The sequence below is a fragment of the Phyllopteryx taeniolatus genome, chromosome 18 (assembly GCF_024500385.1).
Source record: "Phyllopteryx taeniolatus isolate TA_2022b chromosome 18, UOR_Ptae_1.2, whole genome shotgun sequence".
Taxonomy (NCBI): Eukaryota; Metazoa; Chordata; class Actinopteri; order Syngnathiformes; family Syngnathidae; genus Phyllopteryx; species Phyllopteryx taeniolatus.
This window is the reverse complement of record NC_084519.1, coordinates 15,554,743-15,581,957: the sequence shown is the minus strand read 5'-3', so window position 1 is coordinate 15,581,957 and position 27,215 is coordinate 15,554,743. Positions and strand designations below refer to the sequence as shown.

Sequence of the window (27,215 nt, the reverse complement as noted above, 5' to 3'; positions counted from 1 at the left end):
GAAATGATGCAAAACAGATGCGTGCCAATCAGGTGCCCAAGATGGCAATAATCAATAGCGAGCACAGGACAGCTTATCGATTGAGTGGACAGTACAGCTTCCATCCACCTCCGCCCTCCTTGGAGGTTTCAACTCGAATCGATTCACAGTTTATCAAATCAGCGCTTGACCATGACCGTGCCTCTGTAGTCTCTGACCGGTCGTTTGCGAATTGTGCATTTGTCGACTTTTGTCTTTCCAGTCAAGGTCTTTGTCTCTTAAGGCGAGGTTTATATTTCTTTTTTTTTGTTTTTATAATGGTGGACATCACCAGTGGGGAATCACTGAGTCTCATTAGGAGATTTCTGCAACTACAAAAAGGAGTGTACAAAGGGTAAGGCATTTATTAAGGGCAGGCCTTAATTTGTATAAAAGCATGTGCTCAGGTCTTGTCAGGTGACATCAGAGAGAACCGATGAACTGATTTCATCTTTGTAAGCACATCTCGACTCCCTAACATCAGAGCAGTTTTTCAGTTTGATATGCTGCATACGTTCGCTTCAAACTCCACTGTAATTGTCAGCTTTACAGATGCCATGTCTGCTCTGCACATCACAGCAAAGGTAATTGAAGTGGCACAACTTGTCGAGTGAGGGGTACACTTTAGGTGCAGCGTTCATTGATTCTTGCCGATGGACGCAGCGCGTGACAAATTGAAACGCGTCGCCTACGAGAGCTGAGGCGGCGAGTTGAGGAAATACGGGATACCAAAATGCCACGCTACGTGTAATTTTCAGTACACAAATCCAGAAGTCGTGAAGGGAGCTTAAATTCCTTTTTCCTCCACTTGCACGAAGGCGTGATGCGGACGCACAATGAACAACTATTGCAGCCCCCAGGCCTCGGATGGTAAATTAAACGGTTGCAATAATCCTCCCACAGTTGCCATTGCGCAAACCAATCCAGTGGGAGAAACCGGCGAGCTGACATTCCCTGGGCTCTGGTGTGTAAACAGCAAACGCTGAATTAATTTCGTTGTCTCCGACACAAAAAGCAATTAAGCCTCGATTTGAAAAAAAAAAAACCACACACAATTGAGGAACGCGTACGTATGCTGCATCGCATTCTTCTTTTATCTTTGTATGACCGAGTCAGAAGAAACTCAAATTGCCGGGCGACGACTGCAAAGTAAATCAGCTGCACTGAAGTCACTTCCCTGTGATTGTATTTGTGGCCACTGTGACATCACTGCGTTGGATTGTTGCCATCTTGGTTGATTTAAACGAGACAGACGGGTCTCCGTGCACAGAGGACACTTGTCATTTCAGACAAGAATCACATAAGCCTCGCTCCCGCCTTGCATCTTCAAAGTATGTGAAGGACAGCTGTCAACATTTGACACTGTCAAACGTTGAGTGTACACAGAGCCAGACGCCAGTAGAAACGTAGAAACACGCTGCGCAAATATTGATGTCGTTTGACCTTCAAATAGGAGTAGGCCTAGCTTGACAACAGCCAAGGGAGGAACTTGGGAGACATTGATAAGTGAGGACCCGGGGAAATAAGCTAATTTTTAGAGCAAAGCTAATCTGTAAGTGACCAAAAAAATTTGGAAATAAATAAATAAATCAGGATTTGAGAGGTTGTACTTGATGAGAGCTACTAATGACAGCCCTGTCCTTGGTGGTCTACTACCAATCTCAAGATTGTCTTACAAACCTCCCACAATTGGATTTCCCCCCCCCCCCCCCAAAAAAAAAACAAACAAACAAACAAATCCAGTATCTACAGGACTTGAGCTATGCTGTCTGACGCTGGCGCCGCTGGAGTTGGGCCAACCAACAGCGCAGAGACACTGAAGTCATTGAGAGGCGATTAAAGGGAGAGGAGCAGCCCAGTTTACAAGAATGAGGTTGCAGTCAACTTAGGATGTCTGCTACTGTGTCCAGCCTGCAGTGCTGACTGGAGCTTGTAAAATGCGCAGCGCAGAGGATGTCACAAAGGGTAATGGGAGGTTGGGCGAGTACAACGTTGCTTGTCAGTCGGTGAGATGATTTTCCTCCCCAGCGATCGCGTTCAAACACCACGTAGGCTAGCCTTTTGCTACCTATCCTATTCACTCCCAGCAGGGTGGCGTGTACAGTACAAGAAGAGGCCAACGTTTGCCACATATTGAGCGGGTGGGGGGGTGTAAAAGAACCTTGTATCCACCCCAGGTATGCCTGGGTGTGTGATTATTGATTTGCAGAGAGAGAACACGAGGATCTTGCAGACTTGAAGGCCCCTGCTCGCTCCTTGCACACTTTACAGGAATGTAAAGCACATTTTTAACCCCAGGAACCATGAATGCTCAGAGGACCACGTTGCGTTTGGATACTGCAAGTGTAGCGAAACAAAGTCCAGGAAAAACGCTGGTGGACGACAAAGAAGCCAACACAAGGACAGACAACACGGTGCCGTCGGTATTTGCCATCCTCGACGGTTGGGCAGGCAGGGAAGAAATAACCTGGCCAAACAAGTCTGGGATAAAAAACAGGTTGAGCACAAGCTCGCAATCTCGGAAGACGACTGCTGTAAGGCATCTTTCGACGTGTGTTTCGCTTAATAGAGCCAGGTCACGGGGGCAGCAACCTAAGCAGAGTAGCCCGGACCGCCCCCTCCCCAGCCACTTCATCCAGCTCTTCCGTGGGGATCCCGAGACATTTCCAGGCTAGCCGAGACACGTGGTCTCTGCAGCGTGTCCCGGGTCGTACCCGGGGCCTCCTCCCGGTGGGTCACGCCCAGAACGCTTCACCAGCGAGGTCCTAAACAGATGCCCGAGCCACCTCACCTGGCTCGTCCTTCTACTCCGAGACCCTCCCACCTGACCTAGCTTCTCACCCCAAAGTTAAGTGAGTCTGGGAAAAGCAGAACAAGATACAAGTCTATATAAAATTGAACTATTGCAGACATCAAGGAAAATTAAAGACAGTCTGAAGGCAACGGGAGCCTCCTTGGAAAGCCAGAAAATTCCTGAAAGGTAGACTGTCCTTTGCCGCGCACGTGGAAATAAATCGATTAAGCCGGTCTTGAATTATTATCTCCCAAATGAAAAGTGAATTAAAGAGCCACAGCACCACTCAGGGAATGTGTATCCAGTTCCCTTTAATTGCATCATCCTACTATGTGGCTCCATTGAAGAATCCAATATTTTCTTATTACTTGTGGGAAGTCAACTTGCATTTAGCTTTGCTTTCAAGGTTGCGCGACCCCCTTTTGTCTCTCGTCTTCGCGTCGAGCCAACAGCCGCCAAATTACGAAACAGCCTCGCCATTAATACAGCCAATTACAGAGCAAGGGTAATCTCTCCGACGACAACGCGAGACGCACGACGCAGCCGCTGGTCCTCGTATACCCTGTGGTGGGGGCGGGGGGAACAAAAAGCAATATTTGAGTGTAAAAAGAGGGCTGGGGGGAAAGAAGGAGCAAGTGCAGAGACAAGGCCATGTTCAGTGGCAGGATGGGAAGAAACGGTGGCGGAATCAATGAGGCCTGACCGAGTGGAGTGGAATGCACATCAAGCAGGAAGAAGGCCAGAAAAAAAGGCAAAAACAAACACATTTCACCATTTTTGTGCAATAACAGCAGCAGAATAACATCTTCGTATTGTACCTGATTGGGACTGACACTTAAATGTTTTCATGAACGAGTGCAATTACTGACGACGACTACACATTTCACAAGTAACATTACACATTACAAAATGCAAACATCAGTTCTTCCGGAAGGAGGCACAGTGCATTACAGGGACAATGCATTCATATTCACAACCGCTAGATGGCACCATTATCTCATTCATTCTCAACCAGCACTTTTCCCAGCAGTAGATTAGATCAATAAATCAACAAGTCATAAAAATGGCCATATACAGGTTTTATTTAAAGTTGACCATCTTTGGTCTTGGGTAAGGGGGACTTCTTTTCACACAAACCAGCAGCTGGAGCGGGACGTGTACCCAGCATGCCTTTGGGGCATCAAGTCAATACAGCGACCTTCAAGAGAGCAAACAGTTTGCTGAATATTATCATGTGTATACTGGGGCGGAAGAAAATGCAAGGCTGAATTGGTCTCAATACAATGAAATTCAGTTTGTATTTTGATCGGTTTTGCATGGACACAAATTATGTGTCGACACGAGAGAGGGAGAAATCATTTTTGCAATAGGTAGAGATTGACACAAACCTTTGAACCCAGATGACCTCGTCTTAAAATAGAGTTACTCTCCAATCACTCTGTATATAATCGACTAAAATCCCACGAGAGCAACAAGTCAGGGTTCTAAATGGACCACTACGAATCTACCGGTGAAAACAAATGTAAATATAAAAAATAAAAATAAAAATCAAGAATATTACATGATTTGAGTACAGTAGTCCCAAAAAAAAAAAAAAAAAGAAAAAAGAAAAGAAAAAGCCGCAAAGTAGTGAACATATATCATTTACTTTATACACATTTATGAAGCTTTACACGTATGATTTTGAATGTGTGTGGTGGGGCCTGGCCCGTTGAGTGACGTCGGAGTCGGCAAACGTATGAAGTGAACGTGCATATTTTACAGTTTGCTCAATAAAGCGATCGTAGATTCGTAGATTCAATTCAGTCTAACTAGCGGTTTGTAGGCTGTATCAAATTAGCTAACGATATTTACTTTACCGTAGACGCCGCAGTTGCGCAAGACAGTTCTGCTTTGCAGGAGACACGTTGTACTTTAGCTTCTGCCCCCGTCCCCCCCGTCCCCCAAGTATGACATGATGCCAAACTTTGGAGATTCTCTGTCTTTTATGCACTCTTTACGCTCGTGCTCACCGCTTTGTAAGTCTGCAGTAACGGCCCGTGTGGAAAAATGATCAGAACAAAAATCACGCCATAAAGCCAAAAATTGACATCATCAAATTATATATGTACGATTTTGAAATCCGGCACACAGAGAGACCCCAAAAAGCGAACCACCATATGGCGAGGGAAGAGTGTCCAGTACAATAAGTTCATTTTGGTTTTGTATTTGTGCAAGAGAATTGCACATTGGTGAGCACTGACATTTCACAGCCAGAAAACGTTCTGTGTTTGAACCTGCGTCTCTGGGAAACCGGTTTCCAACGACAGTCCAAAACTCATTCAGTCATTTATTTTTTTTAGTAGTCATGTTGAGGTCCATAAGTTGTATTACTTTGGCAGATTGCGGATGCCTCGCTTGAATCTTGCTCCAGTCACTTTATCGATCTTTTCCTGCATCCTTGACTTGTCGATAGACAAGCGATGGATTCACATATTTGCAGGTGAGCGGGGACAACATAAAGCCCTGAGATGTGGTGTCTGAGTTTCAAACAGACTTGCACAAGGCCAAGCGAGACTTTGTTTGCAGGTCGAATTTGTTTGACGTCAACGGCGCGGCCTGATTAGGCTTCATCCGCCGTGTGTTTATCCTCTCTCCTTTTTATGCGGTCGTTAAGCCATTTGCGAGTTTCGTTGGGTTTCTGATTTTGCGGTGTGCGCGTGTCGTGGAATTTCTGTTGCTCCTGCACCATCGCCGTCTGGAAAGGACGCAGAGAGACAGCGGGGACAGAGGAGTTACGCCGAGCCCAGCCCCAACGGATCGATATTTTCACGGGGCTCAAACGGCGGCCGCTAATATCGATCGGACGGCGGCGGCGAGGTGACCTGCTGGTCCTCGTACTGCCTCAGGAGGCCTTGCATTCGTTCCCTCCTGAGGGTGGCTCTCTGCTGACGCTCCTCCACCAGCAGATCGCGCTCCACCTGGTAGGCCTGGATCCTTTCTAAGCGTTCCTGCCGCTGGCACTCCTCCATCTCGGGGTCCAACAGGATCGGGGTATCTGTTCTCCTTCTGCGGGAATTACACGTGGACCTCGTGAACATGTCGGCGAGTTAGATGAAGAACGATCGAAACCTTTTAAAGGGTACAAACTTGCGATGTACGGTACCAGTAAGAGTATTCACTCCGGTAGTACTTCTGACACATAACATTTCAATTTACCCAATGAGAGGTAATTGTCAACAAAGACCATTCTTTCTTTCTGACGCACATGACGATTCGCTAATGTGGCAAACCGCCGCAGTGTAGCACCAACTAATGGCGAGGAGGACTTACTCAATGTCAGATTTTTTTTCTCCGAAGTATCAGTAGCTGATATCTGCTTGGTACACGCTCATCCCTATTACAAACAATCATTTTGTGGCCACAAACTTGTTTTTTTTTTTTTTTAATAATTTGAGCATTCTAACTAACATTAAGATTGTGCTTGCATGCAATGCACTTCTTACTTTCCCACACAAGGTGGTGCTGCTTTCCGTAAAAGAAAATAGAAGGATTCAATAATGATGATTGATTATTGAGTTTTACTCCATCGCATGTAAACGAAGAACAGATGAAAATCTAAATGTCATGAATGACATCAAATTTGATATCATTTATCAAAGAATGACAGTTTTTATGACTGTGTTCAGCAACGACAAAGTCCCTGTAATCATAGATTTGTTTCTAAACATGTTATACATCTTTAAAGATAATTGCTGAAAATGTGCAAAGACTGTAGCTCTGCATTGCGATGATATAACAAACTGTTCTTTTTTATTATTTTATTTATAGTAGTGGTCATTTGATCAACAGTTCAGCGGGGTGTGGTTTGAGTGCATTCAGCGGACACGCCCACAGTGTTTGGGAGCGGAGACAACGGCTTGACTTTTCGCCAATTTGAAGCCTCATTTTACAAAATTTGTTTTAATCATTCAAACTTGGCAGGGTTGTCAAAAACGCGCTTCTCTGTGATGTGTTGAGGTTGGCAGACATTTATTTTGGAGTTAGATGCTCTTTAATTGTCAATTGTAACAGTGCGAATTGCGCTTATTTACTCATCTTTTTTTCATCCAGCCATCCATTTTCTATAGCGCTTGTCCTCTTTAAAGTCTTCATTTAAACTCACAGCGCAGATTTTTGGATCGTGGGAGGAAATCAAAGTCGCCTACCCGAAGAAAACCCACGCAAGCACACCAGGAGAACAGGCTAAATCAACATCGCAAGAATTTCAGAGCTGAAATTTTAAACCCTTTGGCTAGTTTGGTGTTTTTAACAGCGATATTGCATTGGCCACCACCACATACATCCTTATATGCATCAGTATTTGGTGATAATCCTTCGGAAAGTGTGGTACTGTGAGTGCAGCAGATAGTCTAGTAGTAGGTTTTTTTTTTTAGTAAAGCTTAAAATGTTCTCCACTTGCCAGAAAGGATAGGCGGGGATGTGTGAATGCAAATGCGGTCGGCACATGCGGCGATGTGCAGGGGAAATTGTGGAGTCACAATACCGGCTTTATCTCACACGCTTGGCCATAAATCCAAAATGACAAGAGTGCGAGTATTCCTTCTTTAAGGCTTCATTGTAATGGCACAAAAAGTGTGTTGTCTGTGTCTGTCGGTGGGTGATAAGAAAAGGAGAAAAAGATGCAGGCACAGCCAGAAAGGGAGGCAGTTAGCAAAAGTTTTTAGTTGGAGGAAGAGGAAAAAGCACAAGTGGCCATCTGAGGTGCAAACATAGATGGAGGGGGGAGTGTTTGCCTTTTTCTGGTTTTAATGTCGAGGGGAAGCCAGTAGCTGTGTGACTGAAGTTAGCGTTAATGAGCATTGGCCAGCACAACCTATTTTAGTGCAGTGTGTGCATGTGTTCGAGACGAATTTATGCCGTTAGACTGCCTTGCAGGCCACATTGTCGGCAGTCATTAACAGCTGCACACACACACTGAGAGGGCGAGTGACAGGAGTGGGCACATCTCACTGATGCGACGAGCTCAACGGGGGTCCTGAAATAGCTTTTTGATTAAGAGACACAAATGCTGCCGCATTTATCACGGCCGGGGGATGGCCTGCGCGAGGGAAGGCGAGGTGGCGAGAGACGAGGCGCATGCCCTCTGGGATGGAGACGCTTCTTTTGCACAGTCGCTGACTTGACACTTTGGGTTAATGACGAGCACCAAGCGCAGCGATATCTCACACCATAAAAAAGATACACAACTTCCATGTTAGTCACCGACGGTGTAGTGGTACACTCGCCTGACTTTGGTGCAGGCAGCGTGGGTTCAGTTCCCACTTAGTGACGGCGTGACTGTGAGTGCGAATGGTTGTCAGTGTCTATATGTGCCTGCAACTGACTGGCGACCAGTTCAGGGTGTAGTCCACCCTTCGCCCGAAGTCGGCTGGGATAGGCTCCAGCGCCCCGCGACCCTTACCAGGATAAGGGGTGTTGAAAATGGATGGATGGAACTTCCATGCACACCTAAGAATTATACGTGTGTATGTAGAGCATAGCTAGATGCACAACTGAGAAGCACGTAGTTTTCGGTATTTGCACAAGTTTTCAGCAACCACTTTCTCTCTGACACAAGGCCGTAACAATCACTTTGAGCTGTCAGGCCTTGACAGGTGACGAGACCCACCTGATGAACGGCTGGTAGTCCAAGGGGGGAACAACGATGCTTAACAGTTGTTCAATTGGAATATTGGGAGCGTTGGGAGGTATAGGACTGCAGCCCTCCTCTTAAAAATAAATAATTAAAAAAAAAAAAAAAGAACATCAGACTGAAGGCAAGATGAAGTGGCTCAAGTATGAGCGCGCCACGTTTTTGTTGGACTTACCGGCCTCGATGGTGTCTGGCTCTTCCTCTGGGACGTCGCCATCCTTGGGGAGGTAAAATTGGCTCAGCCAGTTGAGACGTAACTGCCACGCCTTCAAAAGACGACACAAAACATCACCGCGACAACCCAAAAAACAAGAGTAACGTATATGGACAAAGGTATTGGGACACCAATATCCCGTATCTGCACAACCGAGTTACGCATTCGCCAAAACAGGTGAACGCACTTCCCTCCGAAATGTGTTCTCTTTCCATTAAATGACCCTTACTTTCCAATTGGATCCAATTAATTTCTGTGGAAAGCTTTCATTTCAGAATCATATTTCCAAAATTCCCCATCTTAACGTCCTACCACAATTTACTGGAAACATTCCAGATATTGGCCACGCTGTGCTGCAAAAAATTGTCCAAAACGTCTGCGCAAAAACAAAAATTGAGACTCACTGAAGAGGTGAATTAAGGTGACGTGTCCCAATACTTTTGACTATCTTCCAAACACACTCAGCCAGACGGTTGGTTACCTTGGCAGCGCGGCCCGGTTCAGCCGCCTCCCAGGCTCTTTTAATAGCCTTGATTTGCTCTATTCGCTCCACGTCCTTCTTCACCACGATGCTCTCAGCTTGGCTCTTGTCGACCGCAACGCGCAGCGTGTAGTTGGCCTTAGTAAGGTCAAGGCCCTGCAAAAAAAAAAAAAAAGTAAAATACAGAGACACAAACACATCTGAAGGTCCCCGCACTGCAAAGGATTTAGACTCTCTTTTTGGTTTTTTTCCAATGCAGTGCTCGCTGAAAATAATATGCCATTGTTCAGTTAATATATTCGCGGATCAGGACACCGGCAGCTTCCGACGACGCTGTGCCGCTAATGAAAGAAAACATATTGAAATGGAAATGCGCTGTGGAGAGCCGTTGCGTGGTGCGGGGGGGGGGGGGGGTAAGAAAAAAAAAATAAAATCTGCCTTTCAAATTTGATTGCGCTTGTTTGTTTAGATGTGCAGCAAACAAGAAACGCCTTAAGATTGTGTGTTTATCACAAGGGAGACATTCCAGTTCTGCCCAAAAACAGGTGAAAAGGTGCAATATACAGAGACTGTACAAATCCATATTTGTTTATATAATTCTACGCCTCCCACATTCTTTAAACACACTGTAAATATATTTGAACACATATATTTGACCTGATCAAAATGTTTTGTTTTTTTTAGGCAGACGCTGATTCAAATATTTGGAGGACTAAAATTCCGATACTCGATTAATAAGCCGATTAAGTTTAAACAGATAATGAATAAAACAACTTATTTTTTGGTCCCTTAATGCTTACAACAATAAATATACAAATTATGGGAATAAAATCGGTCTTCTTTGTTTGTTTGAACGCCATTATCTTTGTCTCATGTTGCAATGTGTTAATGTGTTTAAAAAAAAAAAAAGAATAATCTGAAAAAATTGGCCAATTTTTTTTTGCTGATTTTTGCCGATTTGTAAAAGGGCCAACTCACTCGACCAGAACGCAGTTAAAACATAGCACACTTGAATATATGTTTTCATAGCATTGTCTTCACATTTACTGCTGACAACGTTGCGGCGGAGGCTGCTGCGATGGATTACCATTTCTTCCCTCGAGACCGACGAGGAGCTGCCGGTCCCCTTGTCATCGTCACCTTTTCGGCTGACTTTGGCCGTGTCCGTGCTCTGCTCGTCGCTTCCCGACATGTCAGAGATGGCTTCTGTCAATTCCTCCGGAAAGAACACTGCGTTTTGGAAAGACAGAGGTGGAGGATGACGTTCAATTCTTCTCTTCTCTTTTATTTGATATCCTTCGATGTCAAAAGAGACAACGTTTTCTCAATTGTTTTTTAATACCATTTTCTGAAAAATTCACTGGAAAAAAAAAACAAAACAAACAAGACTTTAACTCGGCATGGCGTCATGAAATACTTCACTCGGTGAGCATCTACAGGATTAACTGAAATTGAATTCCATTCAATTTGATTCATATAGTGCCATTCGCAACATAATTCTCTCCATCTGGTGTAACATATGGAACAGCAGTTCCTATAAAAGCCACTAGGTTAATACTGGTTTCACAATTTATTTTAATTCATGGGCAGCAAGGTGGAAGGTGGTTCGCTTATCTGCGTCATCATTGGTTCAAATCTTCATTCCAAAAACTGCTACCGAAAATGCACGGACGGATGAACAAATGAAGTCACCGTTTTTCTATGAGAACAACATGGAAGTCAACCAGCATCACAGAACGAAAGGTGTTTACATTTGCAGAGGGGGGGGGTCTAAATGTTGTGAAACATAATTTCCTACAAAATAATTAAATAAATCCCTGACTCGGGTGCGTTAAATGATGCTGGAGTGCGAAGCGGCATCGACGTACTGTTAAGCTGCCTCCCTTTTGCGTCGAGTAAAACTTGACGTTTCACCGTGAGCAGCTGCATGTGTCGTGCACGTGCGCATCTGCTAGGTGGCACTGTTGCACTTCCCACTCACAGGAAAAAAAGGCTCCCTCCCCACAATCATCCATCATTTAGCCTGGCCACCAAGTTACTCTCATTGAAGCAATACAATGCAGTTTTGTGGTGGCAAAAGCCAGATGCGATAAAGGCTGATATACTGTGTATGTGCACAGACCCGTTAATGAAAACAAAAGTGGTGTTGTTTTGGTGTTAAACACCAAGGGCTTTAAGAATCGCAGACGGTTGCGCATTAAACATGCACGCTGCACTATGTGGCTTGTTCAACGGGGCTTTCAAAAGTGCGGCGTGGCCTGAGCCATCCATGTCGCATATAGGGAGCACGATCAAGGGCACAGCCTTGCCGTTGAGACGTGGCTTAACTGGGTGAAATTAATTCACTTTCCTGCTGTGATATTTCCCAGGGCACCGGGAAAGTGGGGGAGGGGCAAGAAGAGCAAACTTAATTTGACTTCCCACTGACCCACTTCCTCAAGCCTGTTGGAGAACCATAGGAGGCTTGTGTGGTCACTGGAATACAACGCTCATATTTATAGCATATAACTATATGGTAGCTCCACATAAAGACAAGCAAATGAGCAGAGGCAAAAATCTGAAAAGCGGCTAATTATTACTCTCACGCCCACTTTCTGCAAATTGTGAAGGACGCGCATCGATGTTCACCTGGCCGGCCAGAATTAATGCACCACTCGAGAACGTTTTTGCTCATGTAAAAGCACAATTAAGTCAACCAACGTGAGGGTGACTTAAGGTAGAGTCAAATCATCTTTCTCCATTGAAATGAATTGAAATGCCTTTAATCCGTTCCAGCAAATCACAAAAAAAAATAAAAAATAAAAAATTGTAACGTGTTATTTGATGAGAAAAATAGCACTATAATATTGTACTTTATAAAACATACAGTAATTACATAATTAGAATTAAACAGCTTTTGTCACCATTTCTCCGTCAATGCACATGATGGTGCTCATTCTGGTGTGCGCCTTGGCCACCTGGGGGCAGTATAAGACTCCTCACTCAGCTTCTGAGTTTGGGAGTAATATTAGTTGTTCTACCCTGAGGATAAAGAATATATGACTGCGAGTATTCTTATATTATCTTTCTATACGTGTCGTTCCACTGATTTTGTTCAGCTATCCATTGCTTAAAGGGTAACAACACCGCCACATATACGCTAATTAGCCCGAGTGTCTATGGTAATTCCCATTGTATATTAGCACTAAGCTAACAGAGGGCGTGTAGTTTATTTAAATACTCAACATGTAATTGTCTCAAGACACAAACAACAACCAGTTAATCCTTTCGCTCACTGAGCTTACGTCTAGCGTGATCTAGGTTTGAACTACAAGTTTTGTTGAACTTTAATTAAAGGATCCGCTGTACTTTTATTGATGTAATGCGAAGCAATAAATATGAAAACTTAAGCTTGCTTTATGGCATCATGCAGCCATATTGTGATGTGTGTGCGTGTTTGTGTGAACCGTGCTTTTCACGATTTTTTCTTTTTGTACTGTTGGTACCTTGGGTTGCTTTGAAACTGAGCAGATGGGCGAAAGCCAGCTGAGACTCATCCAAATCCCAGCTGTGATACAGCACCTCTGCCCTCACCAAATACCTGTGATCCTGTCAAACACACACAAAATAAAAGATGGGCAAAGTCGGTGCTAAACACTGCAAAAACATGCATCATAGACAAATGTATCACATAGATTTTATGATGTTAAATTACTGAAAAGCTCAGTAAGGACATGATATTTAAATGTGCGTAACTTTTTTTTTGTGGTCATTTTCAGCTCATACTCAAATTGCCAATATCGAGCATCAAAATGTCTCCCGCAGCTCTCTGCGGAGCGTAACATCGCCTTAATCACAGACGTCTGCGCTAATTGATCAGTGGTCTTAAGGACTAATCAATACACGTTTACACCCGCCTGCTGATGCTTTACTGGCTTCGACATGATCCGTCTCATTACCGTCCACGCTGCCGCTCATTCTTCATCAGCGCCTCCGTGTGATTGGTACGTGGTGTTTAATTAAAAAAAAATAATCAGAATGAAATCATCTCATATGATAGTTAATCGTCAAGAGGAGAAATGAGTGCTCCCTGGCGAGTCAGACAGCAGCAACAAAAGTGTACCTCTGCTTTCTGCTGCCCGAGAATGTGGGTGGGTAAGTTCACGTGTGCGTGTATGCAAGTAAGGTGCCATGAGTATCAGGCTGGTGAAAAAATGGATATGAACACAAGCAGAAAGCAAAAGGAGGCGGAGGAAACGTATCTGAACAACCGCCGAGTCCACAAAGTAAGTGTTACCGGCGTCTTGGTGGGCGGCGGCGAGTGGTCATCTTCGCAGTCCGATTTCCCCGACGTACTACCCTCCTCGTCTTCTTCCTGGCTGTCGTCTAACGCCTTGATCTCGTCCTCCTGGGCTGGGGGCGTGTGCCGGTTCTCCTCTAGTGCGCCACCGGGAGCTGTAACGAGGAGAGCAAAGGCCTGAGTCGGAGGAAAATAAAGAGACAAAAAAGGCGCGTCCTGTTATCGCAGCAGGAAGTGGAAAGCAAATTAAAGAGTTGGTAAAGTTGCTCTCTGACGGGGGAGGGGGAAGAAAAATTTTTTTTAAAATGGGGCTATTTGAGTCTAGTTCATTCTAAGGACAATACAGCAATACAATAGTATAAAGTGAAGCCAAGTAAAACTAAAATAATGTAAGCTGCTCTCCCTTTGAAGATGTCTGAATTTAAGTAAACCCCCTTCTGGTTAATATTGGATTTGTGGAATAAGAATCAAACATAATAAATGTACCCAAAAAAAATAAATTATAATTATAATAATAATAAAAAGATCCCAAACCTAACGGCTCCTCCTCCTTTTCTTCCTCCTCCTCTTCTTCTTTCTCTTCATTGGGCAGGAAGTTGGCGACGGGAATGACGACTTGGCCTTGCCCGGTGGCGCTGGCCACTACCGTCTCGTGCTCCAGGATGGACAGACGTATCTTGACGTGACGGCTGGACGTCTGGAAGTGAACGGTGCCGAGGAGAGGCACGGTCACCTTCACAGTATAGCTGCAGACAAAAAAAATATTTTAAAAAAAATAGATAAATAAAATAAAAATCAGTTGCCATTTTATATATAAAAAGTAATACGTTGGGTACACCTCGTTTCTGTTTAATGTAAATCCTCCAGTTTGGAGGATAGCAGTCAAATGTTAAACCTGCAAGAAAAATACAGTTTGTGTTTCTTGGTCTTACCCACATATGATATTGTTAGTGTTGGGAATGTAATAATCTTGGAATTCCTGCACGGCAAATGTGTTGAGCGGAGGCGCGTGGGACAATTTCGGGAGAGGCTCTCGCGTGGCGGTCAAGCGTAACGTCCACTTGGCGTTGGCGGGTGGCGATTCGGGCGTGAGCACTTCGGCGAAAAAAGTGTAGCCCAGCTGAAGTGTGAGATACAGGAAAAGAATTTGTAAATAGTATTTGTGAAATAGTGACACAAGTACAAGGGGGTCCTCGGATGATGACGGAGTTCAATCCCAATTTGGAATATCGTAAACCGAGGACCTCCTGTATGAGGTAGCGGTAAGTCATGATCTAACCTCGTTGGGTTGATAAAGGAGGGGCGGGACTCTCGTGATGAGCTTGTTCAGCTCTTCTCCGGTGTCGTTATTAATGACGTGCAGCCGAGAATAGGGGACTGGACTATAGACCTTTGGCAACAGCAATGTCTCCTTAGTGAAAAAGAACACCTCTCTTCACATGCATACAAGATGGAGAAAATAAGCAATTAAATTCAAAAGACATCATGTACACTCCATCCAGTCCTGAATAATGGGGACAAACATGACAAAGTTGTCAAACCTAAAGACCAAAATCCAGGAGTTGGCTTTCTCCGGGAGGTTGACGGAGTAGTCGGTGAAGACGACTTTGGTCCATTCATCCAGCTGACACGGGTAGATTATGGTTTCCCTGTCGGAGAGCTCAAACATGTACCTGGAAAGCAGGCAAGAACACTTTCAGACACTTTAGTTTCATCCATCCATTTATTTTCTACAGTGCTTGAGCTCATTAGGTCACCAGTGATGGAGGCAGTTTGAAAATATTAGTAATAGTTCCTATCCCTAAGGGACATAAATAACATGTAATATGAACAACAAATCAACAAAACAGATTCTGCTCCAGCTCGGAGATTCCAGTCGAAGCGCACAATGTCCACATCCACCGTATGAGGATGAAGCAGGCCGTTAACGCTCGTGCACAAACATACTTCCCCCCGGCGGTGGGTCATACGGCAGACGCTGCGAGCTCGTTGGAACGACGTAAGGATAAACAGCAGATGGTACCACTGGGAAAGAAGATGGAACACAATGTGGAAAATGCTCCCCGCCTGGCCGCCACAACCAGGAGAGGGAGCCAATTCTGGGCGTGTGGCAGAGCAGCGAGGCTCAAAAGGATGAAAGGATATCAAATATACGGCACATAATTGTACAGAGCGGGGCCGCAGCATTCTAATAGGCTCGCTGCTGGTTTGAAAGAATCAAGTCGGCCAATAAGATGTGAAAGGCTTAGAGTGCAAACTTCCTTTACCGGAGCAAGGAGGCCGCGTGTTTGTCAAAGTCACATTCCACCTTGGACCACATTTCGGAAAGCAGCGCCGACGTCCGGATGCTCTCCTTGGTGCCTGCACGACACGAGCGCCGCGTCAACACTGGCAAAGTACGATTAAAGATGAAAGACAATGCACATTGCCAATACATGAAACATTTATTGGGGCTGACCTACTTTCCAGCGGAAAGCCGACTTTGTCTCGGCGGGTGAGGGAAGTAGCAGCAAATTACGACTGTACCACGACGTAACACAGTCGGAATCATGTCTACGTTTGTTGCACATGCACAGGTGTCACATTGTTTTGCCTCACTAATGAGCACGCAGTCTGCTGTTGTTTGTTTTGTTTTGGGGTTTTTTTCTCTCAAATGGCCTCCTCTCAGAAAGGGATACATTGGGGCCAAGGGAGGCCACTGAGAGATAAAGACCTACTATATTTATCATCCAAGGGAGGCAAGAGAGAGACTAGAAGAGCAAGTGCGGTGAAAAAGTCAGATGACCAAAAAAAAAAAAAAAAAAAAAAAAAAAGGCTGATTAGTTGGCTTAATACATTTTCAATTTAAGTGCCTGTCTTACAGCTACATGTTAAAAATATGAAGGGAACGGAGGCTCCAAAAATGACACATAAATCAAACAAAAATTTTAGCTCAGTAAGCATCTAAAGTAAGCGTGAGCAAAATTATGGCCTGCGGGCCACTTACGGCCTGCTCTGTTCCTTAATTCGGTCCACTGTACATTTATGTTATCAAGAGTCCTGCAATACTTGTTGCATTGATTTAGAGGTTTTTTTTTTCCTCTCTAAAATAGGTTAATTAATATGAATAAAAAAATTTTTATTTGTTGATCTCATTAAATAAATAAAATGAAAAAAACCTGAGTGAAATAAACAATTTCACTGATACCTTTAACATCATTCAATAATTGGTGAATCAATTATCATTATATTTCACCTTTAAAATAAAGTGTTTGACATTTACAGAAGGTTTCTAGTAATGTAACTATAAAACTTGAAATGTGCCTTCATAAAATGCAACAAAGGGTCTCTATTTAATGTAACCAACTTAATGCCAACACTGTAACGCGCGGGTGAACGAGCATAACAATGACAAGAGAACCACACCAACAAGTCACTTGACTAGTTTTACATTTTCAGTTTTAGTATACAGTGGTTGCCTTCTCTTTAGACTTGTATTACAATTAAGAATGTTAAAAGGCTAATTAAAACATCTAACATGATTAGGTTTTATGATGGTGACTGTTTGAACCTGTAACAAACTGATTCGCTTAACATCTTTTGCATTTGTTTTGAAATTAGAACAACTTGCAAGGCAAGCATAAGGAGTCACTCCACTGTAAAGTTTGCATAGAAGTAAATAATGCTGTTCCAGCCTGCGTGCATTGGCTCATGCAGGCAAACAGCAGCAGCTCTATTATGTCTATAATGTAATGCAGACAGACGGGCTTTGGAATGGGAATCTTAAATCAGTAAAAAATTGGCAGTTGTTTGATAGGCAAGGTGTAAAAATAAAAAAAATAAAAATGCAACTTAGCAAAAATCCCACTGCACAGTCTTGCACTGTCCTGATTTATGCAAACAAGGCTTGGATGTGGTTTCCAGTGTACAACATATTATTCAGAGAGTGACATTGCCACGCGTTGTGCCTTTGCCAAGGCAGTTAGCTTCAGAAGAAAAAAAGTCACACCTTCCTTCGGCACGTTTACCTTGACGGTAAAATGATACACTATATGAGAATAACAAAGGAAAATATAGCCTCCCCTTCAGCCCATCCACAACTACTGCAGGGATGTGCGGCGTGCGTGCGTATGTCTTCTCGTGTGTCTATGTGGATGTATCAGCGCAGTGGCGACCCGTGCTCTGTCACGACGTATTACAAAGCGTGGCAGTCTCATCCTCTGCGCAGAGGCTCAATACATGCCACCAGGCTAGATCAAACTGTGACCAGAGGAAGCAGACGGTTCCTACTGAACGCTTTTATGTGTTTGGACAGTGCAATGGACCCTGCACATGAAGACAGATGTGCTGCTGTTTGCAGCCTGTTCAGCATTCCCAGTGAGAAACTGCACAGCTAAAAACACAACGGTGTAACTGCCCCCTTTTCAAATATTCATACAAACCATTGGAATAGGACCTTGGTATTTAAATTCACGTGCGATTTTACCAGCTTTGGAGGATTTGCGGACCACTCGCACCAAGAGTCCCTTGAACGCAGCCTGGAGAAGAGTTGCTGCCTTGACCTCTTGCGCTGTTGGCTGCCTGTCAACCCATGTTTCTGGAGCCTTGGACTCCTGAAGGACTGCAACAGCAACAATGGGGGAGATTTAATTACACTGAAATAGATAATGCAGTATTTTCAAGCACATAGGAATGACATGTTACATGCAGGCGGGCGCGGTCTGCGTGCCCTCGCCAGCAGTGAAGGGTCAGCAGTGAGGGCCAGCACAGCAAAGCGCTCCTGCGGGGTCATTTCCCTTCCCAGGGCATCGCGCAGCATGTGATAGACGGCCAAGTTGAACACCTGAGGGCCTCAGCACATACATGTTCACATACAAGGGGGAAATTATTATATTAACAGTAAGATAGCGCTTGAAAAAGTAGACACAAACTAACCTTTTGGACCTGCCAATTTTCCAGCGGGGTTTGTTTGGGACTGCACGCTTCCTCCAGGTTGAGTCTTATGTGAGGCTTTTGGCCGTGTCGGTCATGAAAGGAAGCCACCAGTTTGGACAGGGCCCGCATGATAGCTTTTGCCTTCTCACTGAAACGAAGACTTTCCTATTTTAAAAAAAAATAGAATCAAGAAATAAAACACATTACGCAGCCCTCAAATAATAAATGGATGTAGTAACTGTCTGTAGAGCATACAGTAGAGCGGTTGATAAGTTGACATTGGTTACCTGTGTGAATACTTGCTATCGCCACATGTAATAATCATGAGTACAAACACTTTGATACTTCAGTAGTATTTTCACATATCTGCACTTGACTTTGTTATTCATATTTCTCTGAAATGGAGACGCAGCTCATCAGGAAGTTTTGATATGGGCACACTGGATGCCAGCTTCATGTGATGTCCAGACCAACTTCGCTCATTAGCCAACAAACTAACTACACAACTGAACTAAAAAAAAATACAAATAGAATCTAGACTAAAAAAAATAAATAATCAAAATTCCAACCTCTCATTCTTGGGGGAATACTTTCAATACCTAAATACCTTTAAGATCAGACAATGACTTTTGTTACTTAAGCACATCAAATGTAAGAGTAATGTTTAAAAAGGTGATTACCCCTCTACCAGAATTATTTTCTGTTGAAATACGATTACTGAAGTATTATTTTCTGGTCCTTTCAACAAGACTGCTGGCAAGTAGCGCGCGATTCACCTTGGTACAAAGCAACAAGATGGCGTCCTCCTCCCCGAAGGAGAAATGCGTTTTGCTGCACAGGTGCACATGGTAGCCCAGCTCTGCGTACGTGTGGAAGGACAAAACATGGCGCCTGAAAGCGAAAGAAGAAACACGCAATTGTGATTTGTTACGAAACATTATGGGTTTTGCGAACCCCGCGGCAGATTCCTTTCCTAATCCTGACTCTAACTAATAAACCAGAAACGGAAATTTTTAAATCAGACCATTTCGGAAGTTAACCGGCTTCACAGACAGAACGAACCGTGTTCCACTTTGGAGGCTTGCGCAGCGATTTGAAACATTTCTTCGTTGTTAGTATTTACACGGCGCGTGGCCCAGTTGAAGAAGCAGCTGTCTGATGCGCTCTCTCCACAAGCGCCAAGCCGAGTTCACAGTCTGGTCAGACCTGAGGAAAAGTGGAACTCCATTTCCACGGCTCCATTAGCGTTACATAATTCAGCGATCGCACACTAACTCGACGGATGAGCACCGGCAGGCGCTGTATACAATAGACGGCATCCAAAACTGAGACCGTGCCGGGATGAAGGGAAAGACTACCTTTGGGCGAGAGGATAGCAAAAAAGACAGGGAGGTGACGAAGGAAAGCCTTGATTTTTTTTTTCTCTCCCCTAAATGATGAAGGCAGGATAGCTTGTCTGAACGACAAAAAAAACAAACTCATTGGAAAATAGTGACGCACATATAGAGGAGCTGCTCTGAATAATGACAAATCAGCACATAGCGTCTTCTACGGGCAGAGGGACATCATAAAAGAGAGCTTTATATGTGCGAGTTTGCCACCTGGCCCCATAAACTAGACCCTAAGCGCAGCAGTGGCTATTAAATACACACTAGGACTAATGTCATTTGCTACTGCTTACAGCATTAACAGAACCAGGCATTCATCTTTGTTTGAGCGAACAAAGGCTTAAATATTTCCATTTTTGAAAAGCTCTCCATAGTAATCTGTAAAGAAAAGGCATACATTAAAGTCAAGGGAATACTTACCCCACTTGAATTCAAGACCTAAATTTAGCAGCCCGTGTGTCGTGATGCTGAGCTAATTTGAGATTATGATGTGCAAGCGTGAACGTGGAAGAGCAACGCTAAGGGAAGAAGTGTGATTTGTGTGCCTACTCGTTGGTGGGAACCTCTATAGCGGAGTGCCCATTCTGAGCTTGAGTTGAAAATATGTTTGCTTTTTTTTTTTTTTTTTTTAAACACTTCATTCAAACGAAGGCCGAGGCTCAACAGGGTAAAAGAAGGGTGGGGGGAAGGTTGTAAGCGTGCTTATGACCTCAATAAATTATATATTTTTTATTCTTCACAAGGTGATCCCAGGTGGAGCGTGTGAACACAGACTATGTCCTTACCCTGTGGGTAGGTTCAGCACGGTGGCTTTGGAGCAGTAGGTCTCGATGGTGACTATGGGCGGCTGACACTGTCGGCTCTTCCAGTGGAACGGGGCGGCCTGCAGAAGGGCGGGGCAGCGAACTGCTGACATGTCATTGGCTGAGCGGGGCGAGGAGGGTGTAAAGGACACAGAGGATAACGTTCACCTTTCCCCAAAAAAATAACAAACATTCTTGTAATGTGTATTTTAATGAGTAAAAATAGCACCCCATATTATTGTACTTTATAAAACCATACAGTCGTGACAATTAAATGGAAGTAAGCATTTTTGGTCACCTTGCATCAATTGAATGACCACTGTGCTGCTCTTTCTGGTGTGCCCGCCTTGGACTTTTAAGACAGACAAACGGATATACTGTTTCATTGAGATGTCTTAACTCCTCAGCTCATCAGTAAGACAATCATTTTAGTCGTTCTTCGCAGAAGACAAAGAATATATGACTGTTACATTGTCTTTGTAACATTGTTTATAGTACTGCAATATATTAGGATTAGCTTTAAACTATCAGACTGAAAGGCTAAGCTGTGTGGTCGTTTTAAATACTTAAGATTTAATTGTCTTTATTTTAAGTTTAATTTGACGGTAAATTTCAAGTGGGTGTAGCAATACTGTAAACAGCTTGAAGCCTCTTTTTTTTTTTTTTTTTGACGAATTGTTTCACGAATTGCCAAAGTGCTGCTTTTTGTGAAGTTAGTTGAGTTCACTGCCATCATACAGGACTCGAATCACAAGTCAATTAAAAATCACCCAAACGACGGTTCGTATCTCGGAAAATCACGATCTTAAAACATATATTTGAATGTGGGTTACATGCACACGTGACTTCTTACTACTGTCTATTTCTCCCCAGCGAAGCAGACCAGAGAAACTGATGAGGATCTGGGAAGGTTGCAGGCTGTCCACGCACAAGTAGTAAGTCCCTCGCGCGTACGAACACTGGGAAGACACACACATAAGCACACACAGGGCAATTTATCAGTAGGAAGGCAGACAAGGAAGAGAAAAGAAGCTGTGGAAGCTACAGGGTGGGGATGATGGATCCACTGATAGAGACCTGGCTTAACAGAAGAGAGGCTTGAGAAAGGGTAGGAGGAGTGGAGTAAGTCAGGCGAGATAGACAGGACAAAGCGAAACACAAGGAGAGGGGCAGCAACAACGCTGATAAAGGAGACGACAAGGGAGCCGGGGTGGGGGGCGCTGTGGACGTGTTTGGAAGGACAAGCAGAATCGTCGCTATCCAAGCAGATATGCAAACACTCCTCCACTGACACACACCTTGAGAGTTGTCTTATGACACCAGCAGAGATGGGCTTTTTCACGGTAGACAATTCGGTGCTAATGTCAAATGTTTCTTTACTAGCTTGACTTGTCTGGCACCAACGACGGACAATTTGTCTTTTAATTCAACTTCTTCCGCTTCTTCCAATATCATTTGGGCTATGGGATTGGAATTGTTGGGGAGATACTAAGACTGCTTCCTGACGACTATGAGGTGCCCTTGAGCAAAGCACTGAACCCACCCAACCCCCCACCCCCTCCAGACTCCACCCATCATCAGCCATTTTTTTTTTTTTTTTTTTACCTTAAGAAGAGACTTCTGAGCTTGGTGTGGGTACGTTTCGGGGTTATGGAACACCAACAAGCGACTAGGGAGGGGAAAAGAAAAACCTTTTGAAACGGCCGAGAAACATTTGTTTTGTATGAGCGTGTGTGTATTTGTGTGCGTGCGTTACCAGAAACATTTAGGAAAGTCTTCCAATTCCACCCAAGCCTCTGGTAGTATGGGTTTGACTATGGGTTCTTTAATTACACTCCTGGGCGGATCTGAAAAGATGGCCAAAGTCCTAGAAATGTAATTATTTATAGAGCAATTAAAGGTGCAACAATTAATCGACAACTAATCGATAACCAAATTAACCAACAACTATTTTCAACTTAAAATTGTTCAAATTCTCTGAATTTTAGCCTCTCAGTAAACATTCTCGGATTTCTGTAGTCCTCCATGAATGCAGACTGACTAACTTTGGGTTTAATCAAAAAAGACACTTGCAAATATCCATTTTTACTTTGGAAAACAATGAAACAATTTTGCCTATTTTCTGACATGTTTCGGATCAAAAAAGGAAAATGAATCATAATTTGTCTGTGCATTTTGTGCACCGTCAATTTGAAATAATGTCTTGTTTTTTAAGAAAGGGATGGAAATTCCAAAAAACAAAAAAAACATTTTTAAATCCAAATACATCTACTAATCAAAAAATAATCAGCAAAAATAATGATTAGTTGCAGCCCAAATAGCAATTTTTTTAAAATCCACATATCCTGTGAAAACTCACGCAACAAAATGCCTTTCCTTTCGAGACTCATAGCGTGTTATCGTCAAATCATTATCTTAAACGCAGAGACTGGAATTGGCCCAACTCCCACGTAATGGCATCCTTACTCCCACTCGCCGACAGCCACTTTAACTCAAGGCATCTGGACTCCAAGTCATACAAACATATGCACGCAGACACACGCACATACTGAGCAACACACGAGCAACGCACATCTCTGATGCTGACGAACGCTAGTCCGTTCGCTCAACCCGCAGGTGTTACTAAGCAACTGAACGAGGGCAGAGAAAACTGGCCGCCTGTCTTAAGGCATCATTTCAGCGCGGTCGCCTTGCAAGCGTCTCGGCCAACTAAAGGAGGCGTGCAGGAGAAGATGGACGCGGTGTAAAGTGGGCGATCAAATTCCTAAACACAAATGGTGGAACCTAAAATTTTTTGAATAGCAGACAAGGCGAATTGCTTCCAACCCTTCAAGTAGTCATAACTGACCCAGTTAAGATCTTGGGTTGGGATTATATAAAGGAGTCAAACAACAGGTTTTTATAACCGATGCACTCAAAACTTCATTAGAACTAATGGCCAATCGTTTTAACTGTAAAGTGGGGGTTATTAAAAGTTCATCCAGAGTGAAAATAAATGGAAATACATTTTTTAAAAGTTAAATAAGTAAAAATAATTCAGTTCAACGCTGTCTCCACAATGGAGTACTATATAGTTCTCAGTCTTTGCGCGTTTTGAGCAATGACCTGCATACATGTAGAATGTATTTAGAAACAAATCTCTGAATTCACTTAACAGGGTCATTAACTTCATCTATTAGGTACAGAATTCATGATGAGGGTAGTGCAATTAGAAATAGTCTGACTGCCTTTCTTGCAATTTAAGGAAAAATGTATTTGTTAATTTTGTAGCTCCAATAATGTAAATACTAATTAGGAATACAATCATTCTGGCTTAATCGTGGAAATTAAGTTGTTCCTCCATTGCTCCGCTTCAGTTGTGACGGTGATACTACCTCAGAAAATTGCCGGGTCGACTTCGTATACCCATTCTGCGTTGGTTTTGTTTATGCAGAGGAATAAATGTGGCAAAATGCAAGCTTTTGCAGCCAGTGTAAAAAGGCGCTCTTTTTCTTTCTTTTTTGTTCTTCTACTTATGACTTCTAAGAGTGAAGAATGTTACAATGGTATTTAAAACATTGCCTGTACAGTTATTAAATGTGTTATATTAGCCAGAGTTGACCGTAAAAAAATTCCTGTGGCGTAATTTGCATTGAAATCAGAGGTACTGTACCATACATCTGTCAACGATGGGTGGTGCATGGCAACAATTTAGATGGCACTACAATCTAATGTAAAGTTTCCTTCTGAATAACCCGAAATTTGACTTCAGGAAAGGAATTGTTGCATTTGCATGTTTTAGCAATCAGTCTCTGAAATAAATGCCGACGCTTTCAATTGCAAAGCGGCGGCGTTTACCAATGGAGACGGCATCGTCGTCCTTCTTCTTGTCCTCTGCGGGAACCTGAAGGGACAGGGACACACAGAGAGAGAGAGAGAGAGAGAGCGAGAGAGAGAGAGAGAGAGAGAGAGCGAGAGAGAGAAGGAGTGAGCGGTTGAGTTGTAAAAGCATCCACAAGCACACCCCAGAGACGCGCCTCAGACTCCGCCGGTGACTCCGCGACAGCTGCGGTGGTGCGCCGTCCCCGCTGATCACCACAGGGCAGCAGTTAAGGGTTTAATGTGACAAGGGCCGCTCCTCCCCTGCTGCTGCTCGACAACACCACCAGGGAATAGTGCTGATAATTTACTCTGACTGTCACTAACCAATGAGGACTTATTATGTTGTTGTTTAGCATGTTAATTCTGTTCGGGTGGAGGGATTACTCAACTGCTCCGATTTCATGTTCCTTTGACCGACAAATAATTCCATTTTGCTAATTAGTCATTAGCAAATTCTAGCATATTGTGGCTGAGCGAGGTGGGAAATTGCAAAGTACACTAGCGCCTTGAGATAAAAGTGAGTGAGTTTTTTTTTTTTACCCCCCCCCCCCGAGATACGAGCTGCCATTCAGACAATATTTTGCTTTGACTTGAGAGACAAGCGCTGTATGGTTGCAGTGAACTCAATTCAACTCACTGCACAATAAGCAGCAGTTTGGCAAATGGCGAATAATTCATTATACTGCCTCCCGGTGGCCAAGGCGGTCACATAAGACGGAGCAGCACAATGAACTGAATTGCAGCATCAAATGATGCACAAACTGTTTGAATTAACAATCTATTTTGCTATGTTTTTACTATGTGTTTTTATAAAGCATAGTATCATACTTTTCCTTATTTAAAAAAAAACTTGTTTTTTTATGAGCAAGGGAGGCTGGAACGGATTAATGACATTTATTATTATCTATTATTGTGTGTCATGGAGCGAATCGTATCGCAAGGCACTAGTGTGTGGGAAAGAGCGACACGGCGCTGTTACGGTGCCCAAAAAAAAAAAAAAAAGCTACATTCAAGCGCAGGACGCGGTTGTGCTTGCTTCCATAAAATTTCCTCAACACTTCATCTGAATTGTTCCTCTTCAGACGCACAGAGTAGCAACCCTAGTAGAAGTCCAACAGCTCATTCAGCTCTTGACGACAACTCAAGCTTCCTGGGTAAGACTGATGAATCACAATGTGTGTGTGTGTGTGTGTGTCACTCCTTATTTGAATAAGTCGGGGGGACTCAGACAAATGTAGCCCCGTGACTGGGAGCCACTTAACCTCCTCTCAAGCTCCTACGCAAGATTCCCTTTCACACAATTCGAACATGAAAACAGCCACCAAGGTAACATGAAAATATAACACATATAACCCCAACTCTGGCTGAAAACAGTGAGGCGCAAGCTACCAAATACGAGTGTAACAGTGCGACATGGCTTAACAGAATCAAAACATCTGCTTTAGACATCCACGTGACGACTGGCCATCATCTCCAACTATCATGACACTGACATTAAGACAAAAGTAGGCCTATTTAAAGGCTTTCTGCTTGAAATGAGTCGCTCAACTTCCATGATATAAAAATACGATATAATACTATCCACAGTGTTCAACCTTCAAAACGGGTATCATGTTACAATGGCTAACAATAATATTAGATATACTCTTTAGGAATTAAACCACTGCCTTGTTATTGATGAATGCTGTATTTTAATGTCGATCATGGTGGTGGTACTTAAGAGAGCCAAGTATTTTATTTTTGAGGTGGTACTTGGTGAAAGAGGTTTGAGATCCACCGCATTAGACCTGCGAGGTACGTCTGTATAAATCAAAACAAATATTATGCATACTTTGTCCTGTCCACTCACCGAGTGCTGGTCTTACGTGACAGACCTCACATGCAAGACTCCTGCGTTTTTAATCTGGTGCCTCCTGATTAGAGAGCTATTTGTTTTTTTTTGTTTTTTTTGTTTTTTTTTTGGGGGGGGGGGGGGGGGGGGGGGGGGGGGGTTGTGACCAAATCACAGTCCTGGACTGAAAACTGGAAGACAGACTATTCCTTTAATCCCAGACTTCCTGGAGCTTTATTTGACGCAGCCAGCAGAGTTAAGTCTCTTCTCCCTGAGTGACTTCCTCTATATGTTATATTTTCCTGCACTGATGTTTTCCAATTCTTGAATGAAAGAAGTAAAGAAAAATCAAATCTGGACCGCAAAGGCCCCCCAGTCTCGTAAATGGAACAGCACAGAAGACCTTCGGTGATTAACCACATTCCGAGAATAGCGGACGTTAAGGCGGCATGCTTGCATAAGGGGCCTAATTCTTGAAAGCACATTAAACTGGGAGGGAAAGAACCATTGGGGGTATTAGGAGCATCATGTGACACCACCATCTTTTCTTTTTTAATCCTGGTAGGGGGGCTCAGCACAGATGTTGATTCTTTTGGCAAGAAACAGGGGGAGGGGTAAAAAAAAAAAAAAAAAAAAAAGTCAAAAACACCTTCTCACGTCCACTACAGCGGCTGCATCATCCGCACTACTAAACGACAGCTTGTGCCCGTGCTGCCCTGCTGTAACCTCGCTATAACTGGTCCCAGCTACACAAGAGGGCGATTCATCTCAACTATATTGCTCTGTATGCTGAGAGTGATGTGTAATAATAAAGCCCCCCCAACAGCCCTCAGGAGACATAGACACTGATGGCTCACCCTCTAATTGCACTGTTTTCCTCCCCCCCCTCCCCCCTCCATCTGCACGATACGCCACCTCCCACCAGTACGACCCGCCGCGACCGCCTCGTGCCAGAGAT

General features: G+C 43.7%; 1 protein-coding gene across 2 annotated transcripts in view; it reads right to left on the bottom strand.

Moving 5' to 3' along the window:
- Window positions 1-3,870: 3,870 nt before the first annotated feature.
- Window positions 3,871-27,215, bottom strand: part of adgb (androglobin) — a 34,319-nt gene continuing 10,974 nt past the window's right edge. Inside the window, exons 13-35 of one of the 2 annotated variants that reach the window (XM_061754674.1) lie at window positions 24,403-24,448; window positions 22,322-22,412; window positions 22,171-22,234; window positions 21,419-21,524; window positions 20,864-20,917; window positions 20,548-20,686; window positions 19,151-19,265; window positions 18,375-18,539; window positions 18,144-18,282; window positions 17,926-18,060; window positions 15,728-15,821; window positions 15,002-15,133; window positions 14,740-14,893; window positions 14,393-14,580; window positions 13,995-14,206; window positions 13,458-13,615; window positions 12,667-12,769; window positions 10,269-10,411; window positions 9,182-9,337; window positions 8,662-8,752; window positions 8,463-8,562; window positions 5,677-5,860; window positions 3,871-5,549 (exon numbers count right to left, since the gene is read on the bottom strand). In XM_061754674.1, the coding sequence (XP_061610658.1) occupies window positions 5,415-5,549; window positions 5,677-5,860; window positions 8,463-8,562; window positions 8,662-8,752; window positions 9,182-9,337; window positions 10,269-10,411; window positions 12,667-12,769; window positions 13,458-13,615; window positions 13,995-14,206; window positions 14,393-14,580; window positions 14,740-14,893; window positions 15,002-15,133; window positions 15,728-15,821; window positions 17,926-18,060; window positions 18,144-18,282; window positions 18,375-18,539; window positions 19,151-19,265; window positions 20,548-20,686; window positions 20,864-20,917; window positions 21,419-21,524; window positions 22,171-22,234; window positions 22,322-22,412; window positions 24,403-24,448 (2,904 nt within the window). In that variant the 3' untranslated portion in view covers window positions 3,871-5,414. The remainder of the gene's footprint in view (window positions 5,550-5,676; window positions 5,861-8,462; window positions 8,563-8,661; window positions 8,753-9,181; window positions 9,338-10,268; window positions 10,412-12,666; window positions 12,770-13,457; window positions 13,616-13,994; window positions 14,207-14,392; window positions 14,581-14,739; window positions 14,894-15,001; window positions 15,134-15,727; window positions 15,822-17,925; window positions 18,061-18,143; window positions 18,283-18,374; window positions 18,540-19,150; window positions 19,266-20,547; window positions 20,687-20,863; window positions 20,918-21,418; window positions 21,525-22,170; window positions 22,235-22,321; window positions 22,413-24,402; window positions 24,449-27,215) is intronic. The other variant, XM_061754675.1, reaches the window with a different exon arrangement.